Source organism: Diabrotica virgifera, chromosome 6 (assembly GCF_917563875.1).
Source record: "Diabrotica virgifera virgifera chromosome 6, PGI_DIABVI_V3a".
Lineage (NCBI taxonomy): Eukaryota > Metazoa > Arthropoda > Insecta > Coleoptera > Chrysomelidae > Diabrotica > Diabrotica virgifera.
In genome coordinates, this window is record NC_065448.1 from 197,372,836 (window position 1) to 197,390,906 (window position 18,071).

General features: G+C 33.4%; 2 protein-coding genes across 2 annotated transcripts in view; one reads left to right on the plus strand and one right to left on the minus strand.

The window, feature by feature from the left end:
• LOC126887102 (protein FAM76A) overlaps nt 1-6,769 on the plus strand; it is a 116,281-nt gene extending 109,512 nt beyond the window's left edge. The window contains exon 6 of the mRNA XM_050654440.1: nt 6,626-6,769. The gene's annotated coding sequence lies outside the window, so the exon portion shown is untranslated. The remainder of the gene's footprint in view (nt 1-6,625) is intronic.
• LOC126887103 (pyridoxal kinase) overlaps nt 1-11,381 on the minus strand; it is a 58,450-nt gene extending 47,069 nt beyond the window's left edge. Inside the window, exons 1-2 of the mRNA XM_050654441.1 lie at nt 11,325-11,381; nt 11,106-11,269 (exon numbers count right to left, since the gene is read on the minus strand). Coding sequence (XP_050510398.1) covers nt 11,106-11,195 — 90 coding nt within the window. The 5' untranslated portion in view covers nt 11,196-11,269; nt 11,325-11,381. The remainder of the gene's footprint in view (nt 1-11,105; nt 11,270-11,324) is intronic.
• Nucleotides 11,382-18,071: the final 6,690 nt, after the last annotated feature.

Here is an 18,071-nt window from a genome sequence, read left to right on the forward strand (position 1 = left end):
GCACAGTTTTTCAAGAAAAAATCGGGAAGACCATCCGGTCCAGCTGTTACATTATTAGAAAGTTTTGACAAACCATCGAAAATAACTTCCGCTGTCAAAGAATCACACTTTATAGATGAATAATTATTAAATGTGTCATGATAACTTACATCCAGGGAAGAAACATAAACTTCAGAGAAGTAAACAGCAAAAAGTTCACTTATCTGATCACCATTCACAGCTTTTTTATCAGCTAGATACATATTATTAGGAACATCATATAGATTATTTTTTCGGCTAAAAAATCTCCAAAATGACCTGGGATCGGTATTAAAATTATTTTCAAGGTCTTTTTTGTAATTCACAAAACATTCTTTAGATAAAATATTACATTGACTACGTAACTTTGAAAATTCTATGTAATAACAGCGATTGCCAGTATTCTTGTAATTTTTGTGAGCTATTTTCTTTTGGATCATTAAATTTCTCAACTCAGCATTGAACCACTTTGGGAAAGTTGATACCTTACTTTTCTTTTTGGGCACAAAAAGATTTAATGCCATACTCATAATATGATAGAAATTGTGTACTGCAGTATTTATGTCATTTAAATTTAAATACTTGTGCCAATTGATAGGTCCCAAATAATTCTGTAAGCTAATATAATCAGCGTTTCTGAAATCATAGTAAAATTCTTGGCACAGTAAATTATTTGTAATGCCCGATATAGGTAAATCAAAGGAGTATGGTTTGTGATGGGTAGATTCAGAAAAAATAGGATCTATTGCAGATGAAACTAGAATACTATCCACATTCGAAAATAGTAGATCTAAAAACTTATTATTAGAGTTAGGAATAGTAATATGCTGTTTAAAATCAAGAAAAGCATAACATTGTGCTACACTAGAAATGTTTTCATTCATCTGAGATGGTGATATATTATTTAAATCGGAAGTTATATTAGGCAAGTTAAAATCACCAAAAATATAAAAGTTGCATTTATTATACTGAATTCTCAAATCTTCAATCGTTTCAACATGTGATAGATAACAATTATTTGGACTGTTAGGAGGAATATACACGCCACCAATGATAAAATTAAAATTTGAAACAGAACAAGATATAAATAACTGTTCCACTGAATTGTTTATGAGGCTCATTCTAAAAGCTTTTATTTTTCTATGAATAAGTATCAAAATCCCTCCACCTCTACTTTTAGTACTTGAAAGATTAGATCTATCACATCTGAATATCTGATAATTAACCAAATAAAGTTCCTTATCTAGGAAATCATCGTTCAACCAACTTTCAATAATGACAAATATATCAAAGCAAGAACAATTAACTGCTGCAGAGAAATCAGATAATTTTGTCCTTAAACCTCCTACATTATGACAGTAGATTTTCAGTGTATTGGAAACTTGTGGAATGATCATTTCGAGTTTTTTTGCTGATTATATTTGGTTATTTTAGGCTCACCATTAATATACCTTATAACTAGATCTTTCTCACCTTTAGATTTCCTTTCTGCCAATTCAGTTTTTAACTTATTTAAGATGTTTTGTTGAAGACGCGTGAGGTCAGCACTTATGAAAATATGTCTATCACGGCTTACATTATATTTATTTTTTAACACATCAAATACATCCTGGGGTCTTGAGAGCTCCACCTTTACAGAACGATGTCCATTTTTATTTTTCTTGCCAACTCTGGTTATCTTAACAATACTTATTTCATCACTGGAGGCTTCACTTATGATTGAACGCACAGTTGTAGTGTCATTTGGGGATTCTGGCAAATTAAAGATCATAATGTTCCTAGCTCTAGCATTACGCTCTTGAATTTCATTAATTATAGATTCATCATTCGAAATTGACGGTGTAGTAGTTAATTGTGGTATAGAAGTGTTTTTGGCTTCAATACTTTCCTGAAGATGTTTCACCTCTAGGCGTAACTCGCTGACGATTTTGTATAATTTAGGTACAGCTGCCATGCCCTCCAAACATTGCTGACAGAAATACTTCAGTTGACGACTGTTCTTTAGGTCCATGACTCTCAGTTATATTAGACAATGGTGTGGCTGCACAGTGAAGAATTATTTCGCGCAGCAGCCGATAGAGAGAGATTTCAAGAAATTGTAAACATGATGACGGCTAACGTCTGAATACAGACACGGCACCTTAAGAAGAAGAAGAACTTATAATTTGTCCCTCTATCGATTTATGGGGTTATTTTTAATAAAATTGTTTTCACCCCCGAGAAGGGGTGGTATCCACCCCCAGGGTCAAAGTGCAACTTGGCACCAAATCATTTTTATTTCCTGATGTATGTTCTAACTAGTCACCAATTTTCATGCAAATCGATGGAGGTTTAACAAAATAGGAGGTGAAAACATTTAAAGACTACAATAACTTTCCCCTTTCATCCCTTATTGCTACTTCCTGTATCCACTGAGGTGTTAGCCTGAAAGGGGTCATAAGTATCAATATACAATAGACACATTTCACATGCCAAACTCCATATTACTTATGACGATGATTTTTCGGCTCTAGCTCTTAGACTATTATACTAGGCCGTACTATTAGTGGGTCCTGCTGTATTCGTATTAATATCAGGATAAACTAGTTTGGCCTAGGCTAAACTAGTTTATCCTATCGCGTTTAGGACAAACTAGTTTGTTCTGAAATCGGGTTTGGCCGGTAACATATACAACTATTTATGGCTATGATGCGCTTTTTATGTAAAATTTTAGTTTTTAAACTTATTCCGGTAGGGGACCACAATTGCAAAACTGGAAATACTGTCCTTGACTTCCAAATCACTAAAAAAACCTGTACCTTTTCCAATTTCGTAATTGTGGTTAATTCTTAGAATATTGTATTACATATACATAATTTTAAAAAAACTCATCCAAATTTTATTATAATCTGCTTTATCTTATTATGTATGTAAATAATGTTATATTTCACAGTGTATTTTAGGTTGAAAAGTATTAATATTGTTGGATACATAATTTTAAAAAGTTGCAAATTATGTATAGTATGGCCTACATTCCTAATTAACCATCCATAAAATTTACAAATCCGATAATAATTAACCATAAAATTTACTTGTATATTTTGTAGACGTGAATCATATACTTATTTGCGTGTAATAGCCAGTAAATCGTAATTTTAACGGTTAGTGTTGGTACATACTACCCTGCGCGTCAGAGAAAACGCGCGGTCCATAAAATTGGTCATTTTTGATGTCTCGGATTTTCTAAACCTGTTGTCCGATTTAAGTGATTTCTTTTATATGTTGTTATAGCCTTATTCTTTAACAATATTACTGTAATAATATTGTTGCTAAATATGTAAATTTTCATTGTATACCGGGTGGATCAACCAAACTGTGTTTTTTTCTCAAAGTTCGCAACACCTTGTGGAATATTCTAGCGTTTATAAAATACTGAAATTAAAACCCAACTGTAGCCTCAAGTTTTCTTAACATTCTGTTTTTTTATTCATTCGCTTACGTTGGATAATAAAAACTTAGGGACTTTAAGAACTAGCCATGTTCTTCATCAGTACAGGGTGTTTCTAAATAAGTGCGACACAGTTTAAGGGGTAATTCTGCATGAAAAATTAATGACCGTTTGCTTTATAAACATTTCCGCAAATGCTTCGTTTTCGAGATACGGGATGATGAATTTTTTCTTACAAACTGACGATTTATTTATTGCTCTAAAGCCGTTTGAGATATGCAAATAAAATTTAGTAGGTTTTAACAGGTTGCTTTTACGCGTCTTTTATTACAATTAAGAATTTTATATTCACCATTGGCGCGCATACGGGTAATATACGGGCTCATGTTACCCGTATGCACGCCAATGGTGAATATAAAATTCTTAATTGTATGTCAAAAAATGCGCAATAACTACCTCTTAAAACCTACCAAATTGTATTTGCATATCTCAATCGGTTTTAGAGCAATAAATAAATCGTCAGTTTGTAAGAAAAAATTCAACATCCCGTATCTCGGAAACGAAGCATTTGCGGATATGAAGGATATCGGATATCGCGGATACGGTCATTAATTTTTCATGCAGAATTACCCCTTAAAGTTTGTCGCACTTATTTAGAGTGTAAAAACATAGCGGCCGACGATGATTGTGTGTCGGAAGATGGTGATAAAAATAATAATAATAGTGTCAATATGAAATGTAATACAAAAAAGTGCTCAGTATGTGTGTGTATAAATTGTTTATCGATTTATCACCAAAGTTGCGCAAAAAGGTGTCCAGAAATCAAGTTTTTGGATGAAACTAAAATAACATGTTGTCAAGTGGTGAAAAAACCGGACGACAAAAACGATAAACAATTAGTGTTAGCAGTTGAAAACAAGTATTTAAGGGAACTGGTCGATGAAGTAAAGGATAAAAATAAAATTTTAGCCCTAAATAACGAATTATTGTTAGATAGGATTACGAGATTGGAGCAATAAAATGCTCATATCTCACTATATTTTATATCTCAAATGTAAACAAACTTTCGCGGAAGTGGCTACTACACCTATCAGCAGTGTACCAACTTTTATCAGACAAGTGCCTCCAAGAAGTGTACAATCAAATATAAGAAAACCAAACGTTTTACCAATGGAACATGAACAAGGTAAGAAGGAACCTCAAAAAAAGGTAAATAGCGAACAAAAGGAAAATGTTAGCGAAGATACATCCGCAGAAGAACGTGAAGACACTAGAGAAGAATTTCAAACAGTGGTTAGAAGAAAACGACAAAGAAAAAACATAGGTACGGGGAATAGTTTCAATGATAAAGAATTGGAGTTCTCAGGAGGGGAGCGTAAAGTATGGCTCTACATAAATAGAGTAAAAAGGGCCGCAACTGAAGAGGTGATTAAAAAGTATATTAAAAATAACGTGGAGTTTGAAAACGAAATAGTACAAGTGAAGGAATTACCATCGGATGAAAATCGATTAAAAGCGTTTGTCGTAACAGCATCTCTCAAGAAAAAAGATAATATATAATAATAATAATAATAATAATAAGAGTTTATTTGTAGCAACCTAGTACATAATAAATAAACTCAGTTTCTCACTGAAGTTGTTAGTCACATGGACTACAACTTGTGCGTGAGGGTTAAATTTAGATTATAAAACAACATGAATTTATCTTAAAATTTACAAAAAAGGATCGAATACAGTCTTGTTCATTCTTGTTCGCTCATCTGTCTTTAAATTTGGGCTCCTCTTTTCACTAATTCAGTTAACGTTAAATTTTGTTTATCGGACCTACAAAAATCTCTAATACAATTCAACAAAGGATTGCGAAAACTTCGGATGGGATTCTTCTGGCAGGACTTCGTTTTCTATAAGAATTTTCATGATATTTTGAAGGTGTTTTATCCATTTTCACTATAATTTTTACAATTTAAATATTTAGAAGTGACTTTTGAAATAAATCATTTTGACATTTTTTTTATATTTTTTTTTTATTTTATATTTTATATGATCCATCTTTTTGGCCTAGTGGTGTAGGAATAAGTCGTTTCGATTTTAACCGTCACAAGGATTTTCTAAGTGGGGGGAATTTTGCAGTACTGTAAAAAATAATCACCCAAAAGTGACACAAAAAAAATTCAAAACATAGAGTAAAACAGGATTTCTGTAATTTTAATTTAGTTTTTTTATGTTGACGAATATTTCGCTCTGTGTATATGTATGTGTCTATGTATATATGTATGTACAATTTTCGAAATAAATATTATTATTATTATTAGAAACAGCCTGTACTGATGAAGAACTAGCTGTTAAAGTACTTAACTTTTTTATTATTCAATATTCAATATTCGACAGGCTGTTCCGAACTTTGAGGAAAAAACACTGTTTGATTGGTCTACCCAGTATACAATAAAAATTTACCTGTTTAGCAACAATATTCTTACAGCGATATTGTTAAAAAATAAGGCTATAACATACTAAAAAAATCACTCAAATTGGAAAACAAGTTTATGAAATCCGCAGTGTATTATTTTCGTATTATACAATTTTATTTTGTTATTTTTTATTATAATAGAACTGTATTGTGTAGAGAAAATAGCAAAACTTTAGGAAAACATGGAGCGCTTGAGATCTAAAGACCTGGAATAGTTATTGTGATCTAATTCTGACAATTATAGAAATAGTCAATTAGAAAGTCAATTTCTAGAAAATTAAGGTACTTGAAGTTTGAAAACAAGCTGACTGCATGAAGCTACTTTGTTTTTAAAAAAGAAAATTGAACAAAAAGAAACGCAAACTCCTTTTTTGCTCTTTTTTGTTATAGGAAAAGAAATGTGGTATATGTATAAGTATTATGTTCCTCTTTATGTAAGGAACATCACTATTGAATTTTGGTTCATCAGTCATCTTCTTCTTTTCATATTACATCTTCTTACGTCTTTAACATATTTAAAGACAGTTTTAGATATAATAATCCAACTAATTTTTTAATTTAACTGTTTAGTTATATTTTCTTAAAATAATCAAATTCACTAATCAAATATAAAGTTTTGTTGCAGCTTTGTAAACGAGCTGTTGCCAAATATATAATTTTCACACACATTTTAAATGAGTTGTTACAACTGCTTTGTTGTTTTGTTATACTAGCTGCCTGCCTCTCAAACATTATTATGCAGCATTCAATGATCTCCAACCTTCTAGAACATACAAGTAAACGCAGGTGTTCACTGACATTGCTGAACCTGTCTGGTCATGCATTCCATGTGGTTCGATATACCCAGGTAATGGTTCTCTGACGTGTCTAACAAGTAGACAAACTGTTGAGAACTTTCAAGGAAACTCCAGATAACAGTTCATATAAGTAATATATACATACAGAATGATTTAGATTTTTGGCAGTTTAAAATATTGTATTGTCAAGTAATCAATAAAAATTATAAATTAATCAGTGGTGTTTTAGTGTTAGTGTGAATAGATTAAAATAAATGTTAGAAAACTACATAAATTAAAGACTAAATGAGGCGTCTATAAGCCAAGGGGTATAAGTGCAATTTTGTTCAAGTTGGAGACAAGTACAGTAATAGATAGTTAATACCCATTTTAATGTTGTGGCCAAAGGACACAAGTTAATTTAAAATCAAAAGTGATATCTGTGGGTATTTCACTTAACTCCTGAAAATAAATTGTTTATCATTTGGCAGCCATTGGATATAAGATATCTATGGGTATTTCACTTAACTCCTGAAAATAAATTGTTTATCATTTGGCAGCCATTGGATATAAGTACGCTTATATCCCTTGACCTCCAAACAAGTGTGAGTTATATCGTTTGGTAGCCAATTCGTTAATACTTGTTAGATTAGTGGTACAATGTGTTAAAGTTTATACCAAACCTTCTTTCAGTGCGTCATTAATTTTGACGTCATATAGGATTTTAAGAATGTCATGAATCATTGCATCATATTTTAGTTAATGCGAGTTGACACGATCCAAGTGTACTTGGAAAAAGAAAGAAAAACAAAAAGAGAAATGTTTGTACCAGAGCACTGGGTAGAGATGAAGACCAGTTCAAAATTTATGGTTGTTAGGATGAAAGACCAGGATTTTGTTAATCTAGATACACTTCGGCAGATTCAACATAAAGATACTGCACCGGGAATATGAAGCATGCAGTGGCTTAACTTCTACAGAAATTTGTCTTACCAACAACGGGAAGGACAACTAACAAATCACATATCAAGGCACTCTATAATATTAATAGTCTATAACTATTATAGTTAAGTTTACTTCTAGTGTTTTTACCTACTTTTTGCATTTTTATGCTAATTTTTAATTTTATTACAGAAATTATTTGTTTTATTGATCAAATTGTATTTAGAAGAATAAAGATACAAGTACAGAGTACGGTACAAGTATTTAGTTGGACGAGAGTGGGTATAAGTGCTGTTTTTTATTCTAAACTATCTTATTATATGCTAAGTGTTTTTAAATCTGATATAATTGTACTATTACATAAAAGTTTTTGAAGTTAACAAGACCAGCCAATGACCCACTATTTTGAAAAACAAGCGGTAGAATTTTGGAAAGGTGGTAAACTTTAAACTAGATTTTTTCAAACTACTAAAAATGCACTTGCATCCCTTGGCTTCTACACGCTTTAAATAACATACAGTCGGAAAAATGAAAGAATACCCATGAACGATCACATCAATAAATACAAAATAAGTTATTGATGTGATCGTTCATGGGTATTCCTTCATTTTTCCGACAGTAGGTGAAAAATTAGAAAAAAACATTGCGCTATTAAGTAAGCTTTTAGAAGTGATATTCTGTTTGTAACTGAAGTTCATAGAAAAGGAACAGGATTTTACATTAAATAGGGAACTTGCACATTTTTTTTATTATATACATAATAATATTCAGTTTTGTTTAAAAATGAGATTTCCAAAATTTCACGCTTTAAAAACTCATAATAACTTAGAAGTACATATTTAAACTCTTCTGTGATTTAAAATAGTTCAAACGACCCGTGACGTCACATAGTTGAACTTTATGGTTATATTTAGGCATATTCTTCTTCTTTAGTTTATTGTCCATAACCTTACAAAATCACTTCATTCATAGTATTTTTTAATACCATCTTTGGTCAAGAATACTGTGTAATTTGATACAGGAAGAATATAAAAAAACAATGATACTTTTAACCAAAATTCTTTTTATCTGAAACGGCCTCCCCCCAATTATTTCGGTTAGCGGATGTTTTACTGTATATCGATGGCTAAGAGAACAAATATTGTATGTCCATTTTTGTTTAAAATGAGATAGCCCCTGGTCTATACCAGTTGAGATGAAATCTTTATTGTGCTCAAAAATTGTATATCCTCTTAGAACGGTTTGCTAGTTACTAAAGAAGCATTAAATACATGTCCACTAACAGTATCATAAACTTAGAGCACAAATGTTGTATGTCCAATAATACAATATTTGTCACACAAAATGCTGTTCACAAAATTAAAACCAAACGACTCTTTTATTGTATGTCCAAAGATACAATATTTTGTCCACATTATTGGAGGTCGTCAACCTATGGTATGTGTTGCACAAGTCTACGTATGTATTACTTCTACTACTAATACTATTTTAAACCTGATTTTATGATAGTTTCACAATTGCAGTATGGAAATAATATATTGTATGTCCATGTTTTACTTCACATTTATTGTATGTCCATACAGGGGTTACTTTTAGCTTGTTAAATGTAATTAACATTTAACCCTAACAGAAATAGAACTAAATAAGATATAAAAGAAAGGTGTAACACGAACTTAACTGTAATTTTGTTACTTTTAAAGTATGTACAGTTTGTCATGGATAACTCAAACTTTTAAATTGAGTTTACTGAAAACATCAATTTTGGACATACAATATTTGTCCTTTTAGCCATCGATATATAAATATGTAATATTTGCAAATGTTTTATTGATGTTTATTATTAAATATTTTATAGTTAACGTATAACATTAACATTACATGACCCCCTCCGTGGCTCAGTGGTAAGAGCGCCTGCCTTTGGATCGAAAAAATCCAGAAAGGTTGTGGGTTCGAATCTCACCAGGGTCAGAAATTTTTCATTTATTATAAATTAATAAATGAATATAGTTTCTGTCCTTGTGGGATCGGTACTCACCGGAGGGACCGCAGATGTTCGGATACAATTAGCGTCTCTTTGCAAAGACAATGACGTCGACTTTGCAAAGTAACAAGACACTTACTCAACACATACACTACATATGACACTAGGTACCTAACTGTTCAAAATTACCGTACCTACCATGCCAATGGCCATTAGTTGTCGAGGCATTAACTAAATAAAAAAAAAAAAACATTACATAAAAAAATAAATTTAAAAACAATTTTTAAACAAAAAGTAATGGACTAGTTGATTTTTGTAAAAATTCATAGGTGATCAAGTTAAAGACAGCTAACATGTCTGGACAAAAATCATAACCTGAAGCCATACAAAAGCTACAGTGGAACCTCGATTATCCTTCTCTCCATTAACTGTCACATCTGTTAACTGTCAGGGTCCGTACATAAGTTGTATTAAGTACATAAACAAAAAATTGAGTCATCAATTCCCTTTTTTTGAGCATTGCGATAAGCCAAACGCAATTCGCTGAAATGTACAGTGCAGTAACAAATCAAGTTATGGCTGAATCAGCTGTTTTGTTTTCTTTGCCTAAAGATGACATAAACGAATGGTTAATTTGTGATGAGGACGCAAACGGCTATCAATTGCTGACATATGATGAAATCGTTGAAATGGCAAAACAGAGGCTGACGAAACAGGTTTAGAAGCTGACACAAACTTGGAATTTGATGGTGACGATGTTGATGATGCTTTTGCAACTGACAAAGATTTGCCAAAAGAAGCTGCATCGTACATACAACCATCCATCGAGTGGTATTCTTGGCAAGAAGAACCCGATAAAGTAGATTGCATGATCTTACGCAGATTAAGAAATGCAGCCCTTGCAAAATGTGAAGTATCAGTAAAACAAACAAAGATTTCAGTATATTTTAAACCAAATTAAACAATTAATAACACGAACACAAATGCGTCTTATATTATCAAAAAAACATACAAATAAAATTTGAGAGTTGTATTATGTATCAATTTTTAACTTTTTTTAATGTTCTGTTAACCGTCTTTTCGATTATCCGTCATACCCTCGGTCCGGTGCCCTGACAGATAATCAAGGTTCTACTGTACTTGAAAGGAATAAGACTAGAGAACCTCTTACAATTACCAAGGAATATATACTTTCAGGGTCTATATTCCCTGTAATTACTGAAAATTTCTTTAAAAAAATAGCATAGAAGGTGACATCAAAGACACAATAGTAGTCATAATTTCTTGTTTGCTATTTTAATTACTGCAAATGACAATTAATAATAAGCATTTAAATAGGGATTTAATATTATTGCACGTGTATATGTTTTAAAATCAAATCTGTAAAATAATTTATTTGGCATTAAATTCAAAAGGAATGTACCTAAGTAAATATTTTTTCAAACATGTGCTAAGTTTGTAAATACATTTAAGAAATATTTTAGGTGTACCTACCTGCATTGGGAATACAGCACTTTTATTCCCAACATATCCAGAAACAACATGACTTTGAATGGATAAAACTCTTGCAGCCGTTTCAGGCATTTTATTGAGTATTTTGGATGTATTTGTATTTAATCTCCTCACACTTCCAAGTAGGAACTGTCTCACAGTATATCCTGCAAAACATTTATAAAGTCAATAATTTGTTTACGTAACCTTATCATACTATACATGTTAAGTAATAAGTAATAACCAATCAAACTTTAAGATAATCTTAAAATTGAATTTGATTTGATTGAATTTTCAATTTCAATACAGAATACAGAACATAAAATTCAATTTACCACCTGACATTTTATCAAAATCAAAAATCGCATAAATATGACAAGTGACAACGAATATAACTAATCGATTCGTGTTCTGTGTAAAATTATTAGTCCACATTGTGAGGCCGTTTCCGTACGAAAAAATTTCTGTGGTGGGATCACGACCCAAACTACATTTGATTCTACCGATCGTGATCCCACCACCATTCGGCATCTTTGCAGATTCCTGTTAAACTTCAAATATATGTCCCCTTTAAACAAATCAGAAGGGTACCGTGCGAAATTTTTAGGTAGAAACAATTTTTTTAAGCAAATTCAAAAGATCACCTTTTTTGCTCCGGAAAATATTTTTTTTTGGATTTTTTGGATCATTTTATCCAAAAAGTTCTTATGTTATTTTTCTCAAAAGTTGATAGTTTTCGAGTTATAGAAGTATAGGAGATTTAAAATATGAAAAAGGCGAAAATACTAATTTTCGAGGCTTCTAAACTCATATGTAATTTATTATTTTTGAGGATGCCATGAGTGCCCAAATTGAAGTTTAAACATCCAATTTCAAGTTGCGTCTGCGTCTAGTATATTATGGGCCGGTAATGGGGAAGAGTGGGGGCCAGGGTAGTTATAAGGAGTCAAAGTCACAGTTTTTATTATTTTTTTGTGACGCTCATGATCAAGATAGTGCACCAAAATTTGGGAATAAGTAGGTCATGACATAATTAATCAAAATTTCCAGGGGCGGACAGCTCCATGGGGCCAAAGGGGTGGCGAGCAGGGGTGAATATAAAAATCATAAGGGTTGTTTTGTGACATTCGTGATCTAGATAGGGCACCAAAATTTGGGAATAAGTAGATGTCTGAATCAAGGATAGTAAGAATAGCCAGGGACAAGTCACCGTTAGGCAGGAGAAGTATAGGACGCCCAAGGAAAAGATGGAATGACAACTTAGGGGCAGAATGAAAGGCAGCGTTGAAGAAAAACAGGCAGTATACTGCCTATATAAAAGAAGAAGAAGAAGAAGAAGTAGATCATGACGTAACTAAGCAAAATATCCAGGGGCGGAAACCAGAGTGGGGGATGAGGGTAGTTATAAGGGGTCAAAGTCGCGGTTTTTATTTATTTGTCCCACCCTTTGTCTTATTCCCAAATTTTGGTGCACTGTTTCGATCATGAGCATCACAAAAAACGCCTTATAATTTTTATATTCACCCCTGCCCGCCATCCCTTTCTCCCTTACGCAGCGTTCCGCCCCTGGAGATTTTGTTTAGTTACGTCATGATCTACTTATTCCCAAATTTTGGCGCATTATCTCGATCATTGATAACGACTTTGACCCCCTTACGCTCCATACACTCACGATTGTGAGCGTCTTGTTTATAAGTGACATTAGGTTTCAAATATCATTTTGCACCAGTAGGGCTTTTCATCGATTGTCATTTGTTTCGAGCTTCTGTCATATGTTGTATAATCTGTGTATAATATTAATATACACGGATTATACAACATATGACAGAAGCTCGAAACAAATGACTGTGAATGAAAAGCCCTGTTGCTCCTCTACGACACGATAGTGGGTGCACGTGTCTATCATATTGTAGCGGTAGATTACCGAAAATTTACATTAGATCCGTATGAATCGTTATGAAACGTATGAAACGTTACCGTTCAGTGAATGGTAACGACTTTTTTTCAAGTGTGTTAATATGGCTTCTAGACGTAAGTACACATATTTTTATTTATTTTAAAATATTTATTTTGGTGGATAGTCGTCACAAATTGTGTATGTTTACCTATTTAGACAAAATCATTCAATACTAATTTGAGGTTACAAATCCACAAACGTGTTTTGAAGAACAACACGTTTGTGAGGGCTAGGAGTGAGCGGTGTCAATGTAAGTTTTGAAGTGTTTCACGTTTATGTGGGCCGGGAGTAAATGGTGTAACAATGCAAAAAAAATAAATAATGATTCAGTGAACAAAACTGGTAACAAGGGTTTCTTTTTCAGGAACAACTAGAAAAGTTGAGATGGCGAGACTGGCTGCTCATCCAGATGAAATCTACGAACGGCTGGATGAAATTGATTCCGATTTGGAAATTGAACTCGGAGATGATGATAACTATTGGGTACCGTCTGAAGAGGAGAATTTGTCTGTACAAGATGATGAGATTGAAGAAAGTGATAAATCTGATTAAAGTGGAGACGAAAATGATTCCGCAGTTCCCAGTACTGTACAAAATCTCCAAAAACCATCAATGCTAAATTGGGGTAGAACTAATCCATTTAAAAATGAAAATATACCCGAAACAATACTTCCAGATCCCACTGAAGTTTTAACACCATGGTGTTACTTTGAAAAGTATTTAGGAAACTCAGTTTTTCAACTGTGTGCAAAACGTACTGCACAATTTTATTTACACGGAAGGGAACTTAAACCCAAAGTAACTGCTGAAGAAATAAAAAATTTTTTTGGGATCCATGCAGTGATGGGTTGTTTAAAATTCCCTCGAATTCATTTATATTGGAGCAGTCGCTTTAAACTTCCTGTAATTGCGGATGCAATTCCAAGAGATAGGTTGTAACTCTTGAGAGTCAATCTTCATATTGTGGATGTATGCACGGTAACAGAAGAAATTAAAAAAAATAATCGTCTGTGGAGAGTTCAGCCAATGATCGATTTAGTCAGAAGTCGATGTCGGGAATTAAAGAGAGAATCTGAAGCTGCATTCTCAATAGACGAACAGATGCTTCCGTTTCTTGGTCGATGTGCTTTTCGGCAATATGTAAAAAATAAACCAAGACCTGTGGGTTTAAAAAATTTTGTTTTATAAAAAAGTGATGGTACTGTCCTAGATTTTGAAACATATCAAGGAACAAGTACCAATTTAAGAAATAAAGAACTGGGACTCGGACCGTCAGTCATCCTTAGGCTAGTGGAAACGTTACCGGTTAATAGCTTTGTATTCTTCGACAGATATTTTTCGACGATACCTTTGTTGCTCAAATTATCTGAGCTACAAATACATGGCACAGGAACTATTATGAACAATCGTTTTAAAGGATTTACATTTAAAACAGATAATCAGATTCTGAGCAGGTTGTTAGCAGTGATCAGAAGATGTATCACTATGGAAAGATAATAAATCCGTTTTAATGGCATCTACGGCTTTTGGCCAAGAACCCACACATTTAGTCAAACGATGGGATAAAGCTAGTGCTAGTCGTGTAGAGGTTCCATGTCCAAACGTAATTAAAATTTACAACGAAAAGATGGGTGGAGTTGATATCTGTGATCAGATGATGGAGTGTTATAGAACTTTCTTCAAAACTCGCAAATGGACATTGAAGGTATTCCTACATCTATTTGATTTAGCTATTCTTAACAGTTGGATGGAATACCGTCGCGACTGCCGAAGTAACAAATACAAATCAAAAGATATTAATCACTGCGGCCTGTCTTGGAAGATCTAAAAAATCCTTTATGTTGCAGATTGGAATCCTGTAAGAGTAGGTCAAGAGTTTCATGCAGCAAATATAAAGTTTATCTTTGTATGAGCAAAAATCAAAATTGTTTTTTTAACTTTCACAACAAATAATGTGTTAAAAATATATTAGTTATTAACATTTGTAATAAATGACAATATGTGTACTTAATATTACTAATAAAGGTTGTAAAATGTTGTAATTTATTTGTTTTGTTTTCTAGGGGGAATAGTCATACAGTCCCAATACTCACAAATGTGTCAGTCACACAATTGTGCATGTCATGCATATACTCCTGGGAAACACAATCGTGAGTATCAATAAAATCTATCAAAGTGACATAGCTAAATTCTGAAAAAAAAATAGTATATCTCTTTGTTCCCATATAAATTGAAAAATAGACAACAACTTTATATGTCCCAAATTCCTATTTATATTTATTTGTATTTATTCTATTCCCAAATTTTGGTGCACTATCTCGATCATGAGCGTCACAAAAATCCTCTTATAATTTTTATATTTACCCCTGCCCGCCACCCCTTTGTCCCCCACGCAGCGTTTCGCACCTGGAGATTTTGCTTAGTTACGTTATGATCTACTTCTTTCCAAATTTTGGTTCACTATCTTGATCATGAGCGTCACAAAAAAAAATAATAAAAACCGAGTCTTTGACCCCTTATAACTACCCTCGTCCCCCACTCTGGTTTCCGCCCGTAGGGGAAAATCATGTACACAACTCATTTAACATTTTATCCCCATATAGTTTGTTCATATTACTTATCACGAGCAAAATCCGCTTCTATCTCTCCGACTATTCTGCTAACTGGGGTTTAATCGGGACAGAAAGTTGCAGAAAGTACCGGCCCTAAGTGCGTCTCTGTCGCACTTAATATACTATATGTACTTATGCAAAAAATTCTCAACAAATACTTGACATTTATTAAAATTTTATAATTTATTATTAACATAGTTTTTTTTAATAATTTATTTATTTTTTATTCAATTAATTATTGCCCATGTGTTAATTAACACATTGAACGCTACGGGAGTTGTATTTAACTCGCGCCTTGTTTGGCCCAGTCGCTCAGTGAGTTAAATATAATTCACATTAACATTGAGATTCTGCACGTGGAGCCTGACGGCACAAACAAAAAATTTTAGTGTTGCGGTTAAGTATAATATCGAGATTATACCAACCATACAGTGCGGCGGCGCTCTGCCGCGGCGGTTTAAAAGTCGAGTTCTTCTTCTTCTTCAAATGCAAATCCACTAATGGATGTTGGCGATCACATTTTCCATTAACTCTCTGTTTCTTGCAATGTGTATCAGAGATTGTATGTCGTTAATCCCTGTCCATTGCCTTATGTTTCGGAGCCAGGACATTTTCTTGCGTCCTATTCCTCTCTTGCCTTCAATTTTACCCTGAATTATAAGTTGAAGGAACTGGTATTTTTCGTTTCGCATTATGTGACCCAAATACGCCGTTTTTCTTTTCTTGATGTTTTCGAAAAGCTGACGTTCTTGGTTGATTTTTTTAAGGACATCAACATTTGTGACTTTCGCCGTCCATGGTATCTTTAGGATACGGCGATAAAGCCACATTTCGAAGGCTTCTAATCTGTTTATATCCCTCGTTTTGAGTGTCCAGCCCTCTATGCCATATAGCAGCCCAGACCACACGTAGCATTTAGTAAACCAGTCTCAGTGTAAGGTCGAACTCTGAGCAGGTCAGTACCTTCCTGAATTTTACGAAAGCTTGTCGAGCTTGCTCAATGCAACATTTTACTTCCCTGTCCGATGCCCAGTCTTCAAAAAGCCACGTTCCTAGGTGTTTGAATTTGCTCACTCTCTCAATGGACTTATTATTCAGTGTTATGGTGGAGTTTTCAAATGCATTTAAGTTTCTGGAGATGATCATGAATTTGGTCTTTTTGGTATTAATCTCTAATCCCATTCGCTTACTGTATTCTCCGATTATAGTGACAAGTTGTTGAAGATCTGCTATGTTGTCGCCAATTAAGACAGCATCATCAGCATATCGTATGTTGTTGATCAATACTCCATTCACTTTGATTCCCATCTCTGCATCTTCCAAAGACTCTTGAAATATGGCTTCCGAATAAATGTTAAATAAAAGAGGGGAAAGCACACATCCCTGCCGAACACCCCTTCTTATATGTATGGATTTGGATATAGAATTGTCTATTTTTAATTGTGCTGCCTGATACCAGTACAAGTTTTCAATGCATCTTATGTCTTTTTGGTCTATATCAAGCTTCTTGAGGATCTGCATTAACTTGTGATGTTGGACACGATCAAACGCTTTCTCGTAGTCTAAAAAGCACAGGAATACGTCCTTCTTCTGATCGTAACAATTTTGGACCAACACCTGTGTTGCTACTATTGCTTCTCTTGTTCCCAAACCTTGCCTAAACCCAAACTGAGAATCACTGATGTCCCATTCACATTTTTTGTATAATCTTTGATGTAGTATTTTTAAGAATATTTTTAAAGTGTGACTCATTAGTCTAATGAGTCTGTGATCCTCACATCTTTTTGCATTGACTTTTTTGGGTAGGGGAATAAATGTAGAGAGCAACCACTGCTGAGGATAGCAACCAGTTTCATAAATAAAATTAAATATTTTATGTAGTGCTGAAATTCCCCTTTCATCTAGTAGTTTGAGTATTTCTGAAGGGATTTCATCAGGTCCAGATACCTTATTGTTTTTTGAATATAATATTGCCTTTTCTATTTCCTCTTTAGTGATTGAAGGGCCAGTCAGCTGGTCGTCTGTATAAACTTCACTTATGGGTCTTTCGTCATGAAAGAGCTCCTGGATATAGTTTTCCCATATATGAATTTTCTCTTTTTCACCTAGCACTACCTGGTTATCCTGATTAACTGTAATAGTTGGTCTTCGTTTTCTGTATATTCCAGCAGTCTCCTTAAGCTTTTTATGTAAATTCCGATCGTCGTGCTGTCGTTGTAAATGTTCTAGATTGATACATTGTTGCTTAAGCCATTCATTTTTTTGCTATTCTTATCTTTGCTTTTATTTGCCTGTTAATGTTTTTATAATATTGCTGCCATCTGGGTCATTCTTGTGTCGTCGTCGTTCATCCATTAGTAATAGTATTTCTTCTGTCATCCATTTTTGCTTCTTGTTCTT